At 40.8% G+C, this 14215-nt stretch overlaps 1 protein-coding gene across 1 annotated transcript in view; it reads right to left on the bottom strand.

The window, feature by feature from the left end:
- RSRC1 (arginine and serine rich coiled-coil 1) overlaps positions 1-14215 on the bottom strand; it is a 1121477-nt gene that overhangs the window by 24624 nt on the left and 1082638 nt on the right. Inside the window, exon 9 of the mRNA XM_053710087.1 lies at positions 13044-13193. Coding sequence (XP_053566062.1) covers positions 13044-13193 — 150 coding nt within the window. The remainder of the gene's footprint in view (positions 1-13043; positions 13194-14215) is intronic.

Raw genomic sequence — 14215 nt, 5'->3', positions numbered from 1 at the left:
AGGACTGTGAGTTCCTCCTTGATGATTGATGTATGCCACAGTTGTGACATTGTCTGTCTGAAAACAAATGAACGATTCTCTCTTCAGAAGAGGCCAAAACTGAAGAGCTCTGAAAATTGCACGGAGTTCCAAAATATTGATCGGTAATCTCACCTCCTGAGATTCCCAAACTCCTTGTGCCGTCAGAGATCCCCACACAGCTCCCCAACCTGTGAGACTTGCATCTGTTGAAATTACAGTCCAGGTCGGAAGCACAAAAGAAGCCCCCTGAATTAAACGATGGTGATCTGTCCACCACGTTAGAGAGTGTCGAACAATCGGTTTTAAAGATATTAATTGAGATATCTTTGTGTAATCCTTGCACCATTGATTCAGCATACAAAGCTGAAGAGGTCGCATGTGAAAACGAGCAAAGGGGATCGCGTCCGATGCAGCAGTCATAAGACCTAGAATTTCCATGCATAAGGCTACCGAAGGGAATGATTGTGACTGAAGGTTTCGACAAGCTGCAATCAGTTTTAGACGTCTCTTGTCTGTTAAAGACAGAGTCATGGACACTGAATCTATCTGGAAACCCAGAAAGGTTACCCTTGTCTGAGGAATCAATGAACTTTTTGGTAAATTGATCCTCCAACCATGATCTTGAAGAAACAACACAAGTCGATTCGTATGAAATTCTGCTAAATGTAAAGACTGAGCAAGTACCAAGATATCGTCCAAATAAGGAAATACCACAATACCCTGTTCTCTGATTACAGACAGAAGGGCACCGAGAACCTTTGTAAAAATTCTTGGAGCTGTAGCTAGGCCAAACGGCAGAGCCACAAACTGGTAATGCTTGTCCAGAAAAGAGAATCTCAGGAACCGATAATGATCTGGATGAATCGGAATATGCAGATATGCATCCTGTAAATCTATTGTGGACATATAATTCCCTTGCTGAACAAAAGGCAAGATAGTCCTTACAGTTACCATCTTGAACGTTGGTATCCTTACATAACGATTCAATATTTTTAGATCCAGAACTGGTCTGAAGGAATTCTCCTTCTTTGGTACAATGAAGAGATTTGAATAAAACCCCATCCCCTGTTCCTGAACTGGAACTGGCATAATTACTCCAGTCAACTCTAGATCTGAAACACAATTCAGAAATGCTTGAGCTTTTACTGGATTTACTGGGACATGGGAAAGAAAAAATCTCTTTGCAGGAGGTCTCATCTTGAAACCAATTCTGTACCCTTCTGAAACAATGTTCTGAATCCAAAGATTGTGAACAGAATTGATCCAAATTTCTTTGAAAAAACGTAACCTGCCCCCTACCAGCTGAGCTGGAATGAGGGCCGTACCTTCATGTGGACTTAGAAGCAGGCTTAGCCTTTCTGGCTGGCTTGGATTTATTCCAGATTGGAGATGGTTTCCAAACTGAAACTGCTCCTGAGGATGAAGGATCAGACTTTTGTTCTTTGTTGAAACGAAAGGAACGAAAACGATTATTAGCTCTGTTTTTACCCTTAGATTTTTTATCCTGTGGTAAAAAAGTTCCTTTCCCACCAGTAACAGTTGAAATAATAGAATCCAACTGAGAACCAAATAATTTGTTACCCTGGAAAGAAATGGAAAGTAGAGTTGATTTAGAAGCCATATCAGCATTCCAAGTCTTAAGCCATAAAGCTCTTCTAGCTAAAATAGCTAGAGACATAAACCTGACATCAACTCTGATAATATCAAAGATGGCATCACAGATAAAATTATTAGCATGCTGAAGAAGAATAATAATATCATGAGAATCATGATGTGTTACTTGTTGTGCTAAAGTTTCCAACCAAAAAGTTGAAGCTGCAGCAACATCAGCCAAAGATATAGCAGGTCTAAGAAGATTACCTGAACACAGATAAGCTTTTCTTAGAAAGGATTCAATTTTCCTATCTAAAGGATCCTTAAACGAAGTACCATCTGACGTAGGAATAGTAGTACGTTTAGCAAGGGTAGAAATAGCCCCATCAACTTTAGGGATTTTGTCCCAAAATTCTAATCTGTCAGACGGCACAGGATATAATTGCTTAAAACGTTTAGAAGGAGTAAATGAATTACCCAATTTATCCCATTCTTTGGAAATTACTGCAGAAATAGCATTAGGAACAGGAAAAACTTCTGGAATAACCACAGGAGATTTAAATACCTTATCCAAACGTTTAGAATTAGTATCAAGAGGACCAGAATCCTCTATTTCTAAAGCAATTAGAACTTCTTTAAGTAAAGAACGAATAAATTCCATTTTAAATAAATATGAAGATTTATCAGCATCAACCTCTGAGACAGAATCCTCTGAACCAGAAGAGTCATCAGAATCAGAATGATGATGTTCATTTAAAAATTCATCTGTAGGGAGAGAAGTTTTAAAAGATTTTTTACGTTTACTAGAAGGAGAAATAACAGACATAGCCTTCTTTATGGATTCAGAAACAAAATCTCTTATGTTATCAGGAACATTCTGCACCTTAGATGTTGAAGGAACTGCAACAGGCAATGGTACTTTACTAAAGGAAATATTATCTGCATTAACAAGTTTGTCATGACAATCAATACAAACAACAGCTGGAGGAATAGCTACCAAAAGTTTACAGCAGATACACTTAGCTTTGGTAGATCCAGCACTAGACAGCGATTTTCCTGTAGTATCTTCTGACTCAGATGCAACGTGAGACATCTTGCAATATGTAAGAGAAAAAACAACATATAAAGCAAAATTGATCAAATTCCTTAAATGACAGTTTCAGGAATGGGAAAAAATGCCAAAGAACAAGCTTCTAGCAACCAGAAGCAATGAAAAATGAGACTTAAATAATGTGGAGACAAAAGCGACGCCCATATTTTTTAGCGCCAAATAAGACGCCCACATTATTTGGCGCCTAAATGCTTTTGGCGCCAAAAATGACGCCACATCTGGAACGCCAACATTTTTGGCGCAAAATAACGTCAAAAAATGACGCAACTTCCGGCGACACGTATGACGCCGGAAACGGAAAAGAATTTTTGCGCCAAAAAAGTCCGCGCCAAGAATGACGCAATAAAATGAAGCATTTTCAGCCCCCGCGAGCCTAACAGCCCACAGGGAAAAAGAGTCAATTTTTTTGAAGGTAAGAAAAAATGATTAAATCAAATGCATTATCCCAAATATGAAACTGACTGTCTGAAAAATAAGGAAAGTTGAACATTCTGAGTCAAGGCAAATAAATGTTTGAATACATATATTTAGAACTTTATAAACAAAGTGCCCAACCATAGCTTAGAGTGTCACAGAAAATAAGATTTACTTACCCCAGGACACTCATCTACATGTTTGTAGAAAGCCAAACCAGTACTGAAACGAGAATCAGCAGAGGTAATGGTATATATAAGAGTATATCGTCGATCTGAAAAGGGAGGTAAGAGATGAATCTCTACGACCGATAACAGAGAACCTATGAAATAGACCCCGTAGAAGGAGATCACTGCATTCAAATAGGCAATACTCTCCTCACATCCCTCTGACATTCACTGCACGCTGAGAGGAAAACCGGGCTCCAACTTGCTGCGGAGCGCATATCAACGTAGAATCTAGCACAAACTTACTTCACCACCTCCATCGGAGGCAAAGTTTGTAAAACTGAATTGTGGGTGTGGTGAGGGGTGTATTTATAGGCATTTTGAGGTTTGGGAAACTTTGCCCCTCCTGGTAGGAATGTATATCTCATACGTCACTAGCTCATGGACTCTTGCTAATTACATGAAAGAAATTGCATGCTCTATCTGAATCACAAAAGAAAAAATTTGGGTTCAGTGTCCCTTTAATGGTATACTCTATCTATCTAAGGTAAAATAATCTCATTATATAGCCTCTTAAAGGGCCACTAAACCCAAAATATTTCTTTCATGATTCAGATAGAGAATAGAAATTTAAACAGCATTACAATTTACTTCCATTATTTATTTTGCTTCATTTTTTAAATATCCTTAGTTGAAGAAAAAGCAATGCACATGGTGAGCCAATCACATGGGGCTTCTATGTGCAGCAACCAATCAGCAGCTAGTGAGCATATCTAGATATGCTTTTCATCAAAGAATATCAAGAGAATAAAACAAATTAGATAATATAAGTAAATTAGAAAGATGTTTAAAATTGCATTCTCTTTCTAAATCATAAAAGAAAAAATGTGGGTGGCATGTCCCTTTAATACTGCAGTAGGTAGAAATGCCTCACAGAAATTTGAGGGGGTGGGTACCCCAACATAAACCTCCTACTATTTGAAAAAGGGAAAGCGAAAGGGTGACCATAAAACAGTTCTGAGAGCAATAGGCACAAACAACAGCTTGTGTCAAACAGGATGGGCCATCATATATTTCTACTTTGAGTGTGAGTAAGCTAATTTTTCAGTAAATATAAATCTGCTTTTTTCTCCTATTCTGGCATATCTATATCAGTACTGCTGGGGCACTGTCAGGGTTGGACTATGCAAAGGCAAAGAGAGAAACTCTGCTAGGTCTTAAAAGCAATGGTCTTTAATACTTCTTGCACTGATACCAACATTATGAACTAGTAGAATTCAATGAAAGTGACTAAAGGGTTAACCTTGGCACCCCTGATGTTTTGGAACTACATTTTCCATGATGCTCAACTAGACTGCAGAGTGCATCATGGGAGAATTTTAATTTAAAAAAATCTGAGGATCCAAGTTTAGTTAGCCATCACTGGCATAGAAGCGTCATTATGGTAAGCTCTGGAAGATGCAAGCAACTGAGTGAGCCTAGATTTTAAAAATATTTGGCTTTTCCTGAGCTAACAATTTCAGAGGATAGCAAAGAAAAACCAAGTGACTAAAATGCTTTTTAAGCTTTTTGGCAACAGAAAAGGCAAAAAAAAAGAAAATTAGACTTCTTAGTTTTCTTAACATTTTAATATTTTATTTATCAACCACCCTTTCTGTAAATGTGGTTAGGCAAATACTTCTAAAGCTATAACCCTTGACATGAAAATAGTTTATTTCAGAAAAAAATAAATTTCAACCTGTTTTATTAATGTGCAAAGGTTCAGAAGGATAATTCTGCAGTTCCAAATTTACATTCCATGGAGGGATGGGACCTTTGCAAAACATAATTGATGCTTACCAGATAATTCTTTTCCTTCTGGATAGGGAGAGTCCACGGCTTCATTCCTTACTGTTGGGAAATACAACACCTGGCCACCAGGAGAGGCAAAGACAACCACTTCCTCATTACCCCAGTCATTCTGCCAAGGGAACAAGGAAAAGTAGGAGAAATATCAGGGGATAAATAATAGGGGGCAGTCCTTAGACAAGAAAAAACAGGCGAGGGCCGTGGACTACCTATTCCGGAAGGAAAGGAATTTATTTGGTAAGCATAAATTATGTTTTCCTTCCTAAGATAGGGAGAGTCCACGGCTTCATTCCTTACTGTTGGGAAAACTATTCCCAAGCTCCAGAGGACACTGAATGAATAACGGGAGGGAACAAAAAGGAAGAGGCGGACCCTATTCTGAGGGCACCACAGCCTGCAAAACTTTTCTCCCAAAAGCTGCTTCAGCCGAAGCAAACACATCAAACTTGTAAAATTGTGAAAAAGTATGTAAGGAGGACCAAGAGGAAGCCACTGCTCTAGTGGAATGAGCCGTTATCCTCTCAGGAAGACAATGTCCCGCTGTTTCATAAGCTATGCGATTGACACTCCTTAACCAAAAAGATTGGGAAGTCGAAGTAGCCTTCTGGCCCCTTACGCTTCCCCGAATAGACAACAAACAAAGAGGAAGATTGTCTAAACTCCTTAGTAGCCTGAAGATAGAACTTCAAGGCGCGAACCACATCCAAATGGTGAAGTAAACGTTCCTTCGTTGAAGAAGGATTAGGACACAAGGAAGGAACCACAATCTCTTGATTGATGTTGCGATCTGACACAACCTTAGGAAGAAAACCTAATTTAGTACGTAAAACTGCCTTATCTGCATGAAAAATCAGATAAGGGAACTCACATTGCAAAGCGGAGATCTCAGAAACTTTGCGCGCAGAGGCAATAGCCAATAAAAAAAAACTTCCAAGATAACAATTTAATGTCAATGGAATGCAGAGGCTCAAACTGAGCCTGTTGCAAAACACGAAGAACAAGATTTAGGCTCCAATGAGGAGCCCTAGATCTAAACACAGGTCTGATCCTAATCAGAGCCTTAACAAAGGACTGCACGTCTGGAAGCTCAGCCAGTCTCTTGTGCAATAAAACCGATAGTGCCGAAAACTGTCCCCTCAGGGAACTAGCAAAAAGGCCCATCTTCAGTCCATCCTGGAGAAAAGATAAGATCCTGGCAACCTAAACTCTGTGCCAGGAAAAACCACACTCTTCACACCAGAATAAGTAAGTCATCCACCCTTTGTGGTAGATACGCTGAGTAACTGGTTTACGAGCTTGACTAAGAGTATCAATGACACTCTCAGAGAAACCTCTCTTGGCTAAGACTAAGTGTTCAATCTCTACGCAGTCGGCCTCAGAGAATCTAGATTTTGATGAACAAATGGACCTTGTAACAGCAGGTCTCTGCAACAAGTTAACTTCCACAGAGATGAGGACATCCCCACTAGATCCACGAACCACGCCCTTCTCGGCCACGATGGAGCAATCTGGTTTACTGCTACCCGCTCCTGCTTGATGGGGCCACCACTCGAGGAAGAAGTGGTAATGGAGGAAAAAGATATATAAGTTTAAACCTCCAGGGCACTGCTAGTGCATCTATTAGATCCGCTTAGGGATCCCTCAACCTCGACCCGTACCAGGGTAGCTTGGTATTGAGACAGGACGCCATGAGATCTATCTCCGGCGTCCCCCACTTGCTGCATATCTCTGCAAACACCTTGGGATGGAGAAACCATTCCCCTGGGTGGAAGGATTGCCTGCTGAGAAAATCCGCCTCCCAATTGTCCACACCCGGAATGTGGATACTTTATTCATCGCCAAGGAACTTCTCGTTCCCTCTGATGGTTGATGTAAGCCACCAATGATATATTGGAATCTGATAAACTGGGATGAACCCAGAAGTGGCCAAGCCTTTAAAGCATTGAAGATTACCCGTAGTTACAAAATTGATTGGGAGGAAGGACTCCTCCTGAGTCCACAACCCCTGTGCCTTCCTGGCACCCCAAACAGTTCCCCATCCAGATAGGCTTGTGTCCATAGTCACAATTTCCCAGGATGGTCTTAAGAAGCATGTCCCTCGGGACAGAGCCCCCAAGAGAGTGATTCTCTCGACCGGCTGTCTAATACAATCTGTAGAGACAGATCAGAATGATCGCCCTTCCACTGTCTCAGCATGCACAGTTGTAAAGGTCTGAGATGGAACCTAGCAAAAGGAATGATGTCCACGCAGGACACCATGAGACCAATCACCTCCATACACTGAGCCACAGAGGGACTCAAGAAGGTCCGGAGGGCAAAACATGCCGAAATTAGCTTGTAACGTCTCTGGTACTCATGGCTATGGAGTCTATTATAGTACCCAGGAATTCCACCCTGGTACTTGGGCTAAGAGAACTCTTTTCCACGTTTATCTTCAATCCATGTGATCGAAGAAGACTGAGAAGGGACTCTGAGTCAGGGTCAGTTTGGGCCACCGAGGCTGCTCAGCTGCATTGGAGACTGGAGAGAGCAGCAAGCAAGCAACTTAGCATAGTTGTGTGAGGAGCACAGCGGTAATCAGAGCCGCCAGCAGCACTGCACACAGACTGACAGACTTGGCCACAGCCGCCGCAGTCACAGTGCTCAGCAGCATAAACTTGGTAACAATCCATTCACTATGAAGTTGCTGTCTGGGTAAAGTCTATATGGAAAACATGGCTTTTACACCACAAAATATAGTTCCCATTTTGACATCAACATTACAGTATTGACCCCAGCCCTGTAATGAATTACCACACCAAATTTAACATGGCCAAGACTATTAGAACGAATCAGGGAGTTCTACGGCGCATAATACCCACATTAACAAACATAGCTACGGGATTCCTGACACACACGTATCTACCATGACAAGTGCAATACATATCATGAACACAGTTCCACCCATGGTGCAATTAGACTTTACAGCTCCACATACTCAGAAATCCACTACAGCATTTTACCCACGCATAATGAAACGCAAGACAAGTTGTGCACATGCAAATACACACAGCACGTATAGAATTACATATAAATTAGCTTTCAGACAATAACGATCAATGGAGCACCGATTTCTATAAACTAAAGGTTTCCATAGGGATAACAGACATCAGGTCACACAGAAGGGCGTTCTATGATTGCTCCACTGGAAGTCGCTCAGAAGTACTGGCAGATACTTTTCGTGTGTGGTTAATACATCACTTTTAGCGCCCCTGTTGCACCAGAATTACCGTCAGTGGGCGTGTTTGAATGTTAAATGCCTGCTTTGGAAGAACTCCCTGGATAACATGGAAGCTACAGCTCCTGAGATAGTAGAAGTGCCGTTCAGGTCAAAACAGTATGAGAAGCTATATTTCCTGGGAGAGGGACAGGTGAAAGCCGGGTGTAGGGCTGTATTATGTGACTGGCTTTTAATCACATAGGCACCAGCAGAGGGGTAAAGATGCGTGTGATAAAGGATACCTGAGATACATCAGCTGACAGCTTGGCTGAAGATAGGTGATGTGGCCGTTCGCTCACACTTCACCTGACCACCTTCCAGTCCCAGCATCACACAATTTACTAACTGCAAGCCAGCGAGAGCATAGTTGGCTGAGCTGGAGGGGACGTGACCGGGCTGAATGGGGGTGTGGCTGGGCCGGTCTATACAAATTTCCAGGGCCAGTCTGATTTCCCAGTCCGGCCCTGCTCCGAGTATTCTTCCTTAAGACGAAAAGATGGTGCTTGCACCAGAATATCGTCCAAGTATGGGACTACTGCAATTCCCTGAGTTCTGACAATGGCTAGAAGAGCCCCCAGAACCTTCGTAAGGATTCTTGGAGCAGTAGCTAGGCAAATGGAAGGGCAATGAACTGGAAGTGCTGGTCCAGGAATGCAAACCTCAGGAACTGAAAGTGTTCCCTGTGGATTGGAACACGAAGGTAAGCGCCCTTCAGACCTATAGTGGTCATAAACTGGCCTTCCTGAACTAAAGGAAGGATGGACCTTATCGTCTCCATCTTAAAGGAAGGGACACTGAGAAATTTGTTTAAGCAATTTAGGTCTAGAATTGGGCGGAAATTTCCCTCCTTCTTTGGGACCACGAAAAGGTTTGAATAAAACTCCAAACCTCTTTCTTCGCTAGGCACCGGGACAACAACTCCTAAGGAGGATATGACTAGAATGCACGCTAGAAAGGAATCCCTCTTTTCTAGTCTGGTAGACAGGTTCGAGAGTAGGAATCTGCCCCTGGGCGGATGAGATTTGAAGCCTATCTTGTATCCCTGAGTACGTCCCTGAACCAAGCATCTGGAAAAAAAAAAGACAGTCTGCCCCCTGCACGATCCGATTCCGGATCAGGGGCTGCCCCTTCATGCCTGTTTTCAGTGGGGCTTCTTATTCTGCTTGGACTTATTCCAGGACTGAGCCGGCTTCCAAGTACTCTTGGGTTGCTTGGGCTTGGAAGAGAATTGTTGTAATTGTGATTTGTCAGAACGAAAGGAACGAAAATTAGAATATTGTCGTGCCTTAGACTTGTTCTTCTTATCTTGCAGTAGGAAAGCACCCTTGCCTCCGGTAACCCGTAGAAATAATGGAGTCCAGGCCTTGCCCAAATAAAATGTTTCCCTTGAAGGGAAGAGAAAGGAGTCTGGACTTAGAAGTCATATCCGCAGACCAAGACTTCAACCAGAGCACCCGGCGAGCTAGGACCGCAAAGCCAGAGGTCTTTGCATTTAGGCGAATAATTTGCATGTTCGCATCACAGATAAAAGAATTAGCAATTTTCAGAGCTTTAATTCTGTCTTGAATATCCTTGAGGGGAGACTCCACCTCAATGAGTTCCGACAAAGAGTCGCATCAGTTGGTAGCAGCTCCGGCAACCGCAGCATCCTGTATGTTGAAACATCTTTCTCCGAAAGGTTTCCATTTTCTTATCCATCGGCTCTATGAACAAAGAACAATCCTCAAGAGGTATAGTAGTACGTTTAGCAAGCGTACAGATAGCACCATCCACCTTAGGAATGGAGCCCCACAAATCCAGTTGAGAGTCCGGGACCGGGAACAACTTTTTAAAAGTAGACGAGGGGGAAAAGATCCAATTCTTTCCCATTCGCTGTTAATAATGTTCGCCATTTTCCTGTCTTTGTAAACTCTGTCTAATTTAGGTATCATAGGTTCTTCAGGCAGCGCGGCCTCTGGAACCTCTAATGTAGACAGACCTCCTTTAATAAAAAATGCAAGTGCTCAATTTTAAATCTAAATGATGGTTCCTCCACAGCAGGAGGTTTAGAGGCTAAGGACACCGACCCAAAAAGTTCACTCTCTGAAGCTACAGAGGTTAACTCATCATCGGATAACTGGGACATAATAGCTAAATCCAATAAATATTTAGATGACTCCAGGTCAGGAGAGTTATGTTTAACCATTCTCTTGCGTTTGTTTGCACGGCAAAGTCCGGATGGAGGATTAGATGTGCTACGGGAACTGCATGTGGAGTGGATAATGTAGCAAGGGTAGTAATCTCACGGGTCCTGAGAGGTAGACGGCTCAGAGGGACTAATAGCCTGAGCAGGCGTCTCCCTTCTTAGACTTTATAACGGTGTTAAGGCATCTGGAACATAATTGAGTGGGCGGGAAAACCACGGCTTCTTTACAATATAAACAGGTATGATTTAGTACCTTCTAACATGTCAGAGTCCTCCATAGCTCAGGTTATACCCACAGAACACAAACTTTTTTTAATTTTTTTTTATTATATACTCCCAATGACTGGAGCACTCACCAACTCCTAGACCCAGACAGTTAACAGAGGAAACGCTCTCCTCAGTTTCAAGTCTCAGCCGGAATGGAGGAAATGAACATGGACCACATGCTATGAAAAGTACAGCAAGTTAATAGGAGCTGTGCAACACTTTCAAAAACGAAAGTGAAACCTATTTGTTCCAGCCAAAAACACAGTCTATGAGCCCAGAAAATAAAATCACACAAAGCAGCATGTAAATAATTAATACACTGATTAATTAACACCAACTGTTCAATAAACCCCCCTCAGATGATATTAACCCTGGATCCTATCAAGGTATAAAGGAGCCACACTGTGACCCTGTTATAGCATTTTATGTGTAAAAAATTTAAACGATCTTACCTCCAGGATCCATGCTGTGGAACAGAACACAGCCTCTCAAGTGTGACAGTCTTATAGCAGACTGACATGGACCTGAGTGAGAGAAAGTAGGCAGTGAAACTCGTCAACACTGATTACTTAAGAGTTGTTAGCAGTAGTTTGGATGGTTTTGCAGAAAAACTTTCCCTGCATCTCCAGACTCTAACTTTAATCAATACTCTCACTGAGAGGTTGACATGACTACTTAAAACTCCAGTCCTATCTTGAAGGGCAGATACCCTTTTTCAGGACTCTCCAAATCTTCTGACACTTCTCTGCTACCTCCTATGACGAAAGGCAAGGAATGACTGGGGTAATGAGGAAGTGGGGGGGATATTTAAGCCTTTGGCTGGGGCGTCTTTGCCTCTTCCTGGTGGTCAGGTGTTGTATTTCCCAACAGTAAGGAATGAAGCCGTGGACTCTACCTATCTTAGGAAGGAAAATACAGTGACGATGAAAGATGATGTTTTGCTGCAAATGATCCTTAAATGTATAAACCAATGTCAATATCCAATGTTAAGAGTGGACATGGCTTTTAGCATTATCAGTGTGGTCATGAAATTTTGATGTCATTTTTAGAGAATTCTAGCATTTTTTATGCCTTTATATAAATCATAGCTATCTGTTAGCAGATTACTGCAGAGAGCTCACACTCTTTTGCCTGCCTCTATTATTGTCCTTGCCAGATATAATCACACTTTAGTTATAGCCTTTTGGTTAATGGGTTTGTTGTTTGTCATTGACAATATCTCAAAAGACAGAGGGTCACAGTATTCCTGCTAACTCCATAGATGATGTTAAGGCTAATATTCTGGTAGGATGAATTGTTATACAGTGTGTAAGTCTTAATATTTTACAGAGAAACAGATAAAGCTGTGTAACTGCTTATTTATTTTTATAGGAGACCTCTCATAATGTACTTGAGGTTTCTTATTGTGCTGGAGACCCCTCCATCACTATTGGGGGCTCAGCCTCCCAGGAGATAATCCTCCACTTACATTCCTTATATAATAAACCTTATGGATACTATTGCCCAAATGTATTATGTTCGGAATGCTATCAGGTCCCCTAAGTATGTGTTATAATACCCACTTTGGGAAGTTATGCCTAAAGTGATACACCTATTTCCAGATTATTCAATTGCTCTGGGGCTCTTTTAAAAAATAGTTATTTTAAAGATCCTATTAACAAGAGAATAAACTCTGCTTTTAAAAGGTATTTCAGTACTACTAATTTGTTCTTTGTTAAATTTATTTTTGATTTTCTGGTTTTGGTTGCTAATATGGCAGTGTTCATGCCTATGGTCACATCTGATAAGTTTACGTGTCCCTCCTTTTTGGAGGAAATGAAACAACATGCTCTTTCTAAATTATTTTACATTCTTTTTCTGTATGTGTATATTCAATTTTAATGAAAATTCTTCACTGGTAACATATAACAAAATTTGCATATAACAGAATTTACTTAAGAATTAGGAGATAAATAAGTGGATGCAAAGATAAGACAGGTGGGGAAACTTGATACTACAAGCTTCTTTTCTCTAAAGCTAAGCATTTTTTCATTTTTACTAATTTAGCAAACTAACAGATTATACGTTTGTCTAACAATTACTATAACAATACTACATGGGTTATCTGTGATTGACTTCATGTTTACATTTTTAATTACATTTAACTGGTAATACATAACATACTATTAGCACACTTACATTTGGATGTGCCAGGGAGTTGTCATCAATATATTTGATAGCTGTTGGAAGGTCCTCAATACCTGCTTCTTTTTCTTCATCAAAATTTAAGTCAATGCCTCCACTTCCCAATATTGCAGAATCATGTCTGGTCTCACTGCTTTCTATTGGCTGAGAAAGTGTTTTAAATTACATTAATAGAATCGCATAATTCTGAATACTGAGTACTGAAACTAAGCTGCTATTCAGAATGACACACAAGTAGATTCACATGTAAATCCTAGTTTATTAGTACTCTTTACAAGGAAGTCATTTTCAATAGTAAGAGGACATAGGAATCCCACACACACCAATACACTGCTAGTAAAAGTCTGAATAGTCGGCCAGAAGAACATTTATGGAATAAATCCTATGCAAGCTGATAAACTGATAAGCCTAAGCAGTACAATTACTAGTATCTCAATTCTGTCTGCTATTTGCAACCTGTACCAAACCTCGTGAAAATCTCATTTTTTATGCCTCCATTCACCAGGGGTAAAGTCCTTGTAAAAGATCATAAATTATTTTTCATATTGAGTTAAAATTACTGATATTCTATGAACCACCATACTCTCCAAATCAATTAAACATTCCTTGTTAAGGGAGATTACAGCTGGAGGCTGTGGATGTAAGCAAGGCCTACATGACAGAAAATTGAGGAGTAGGATGCTGTGGTTAGGTATTAGTGTGATGGTGGGTGAGCAGGGAGACGCCGGGGTACCTATATGGCATAGGTACTAGTGCTTACTGGTGCAGAGGTAAGGTTCTCCTTAACAACTGGCCATTGCAACTAGCACTAAGGAGCCACAATTATTTAGTGACAAAGAGCAAGTTGTCACTGAATTTGTGATACAATTGCTAAAATATAATCAGTAGAAAATAATCGTCCAAAAAACTAGTGTTCCAAGATATTTTTCATAGTGGTTAATGCATAATCTAAACCCATAGATTGTGTGTAGAAACAATACTAACAAACCAAAAACAGAAGGGTTTTTCAAAAAGTAAAATAAATAAAACCAACGGCAAAATATGGAGTGATGGCAGGAGAGGGGAGTACATTCAAGTTAATAATTTGATGTCTTCTTTAACAATGTAATCAACAGGGCTAGGTATGGCGCAAGTATTCTTCAGAAACCTCATAAAAGACTTTAGCC

This window comes from Bombina bombina, chromosome 4, assembly GCF_027579735.1.
Source record: "Bombina bombina isolate aBomBom1 chromosome 4, aBomBom1.pri, whole genome shotgun sequence".
Taxonomy (NCBI): Eukaryota; Metazoa; Chordata; class Amphibia; order Anura; family Bombinatoridae; genus Bombina; species Bombina bombina.
This window is presented reverse-complemented; position numbering and strand designations above follow the sequence as displayed.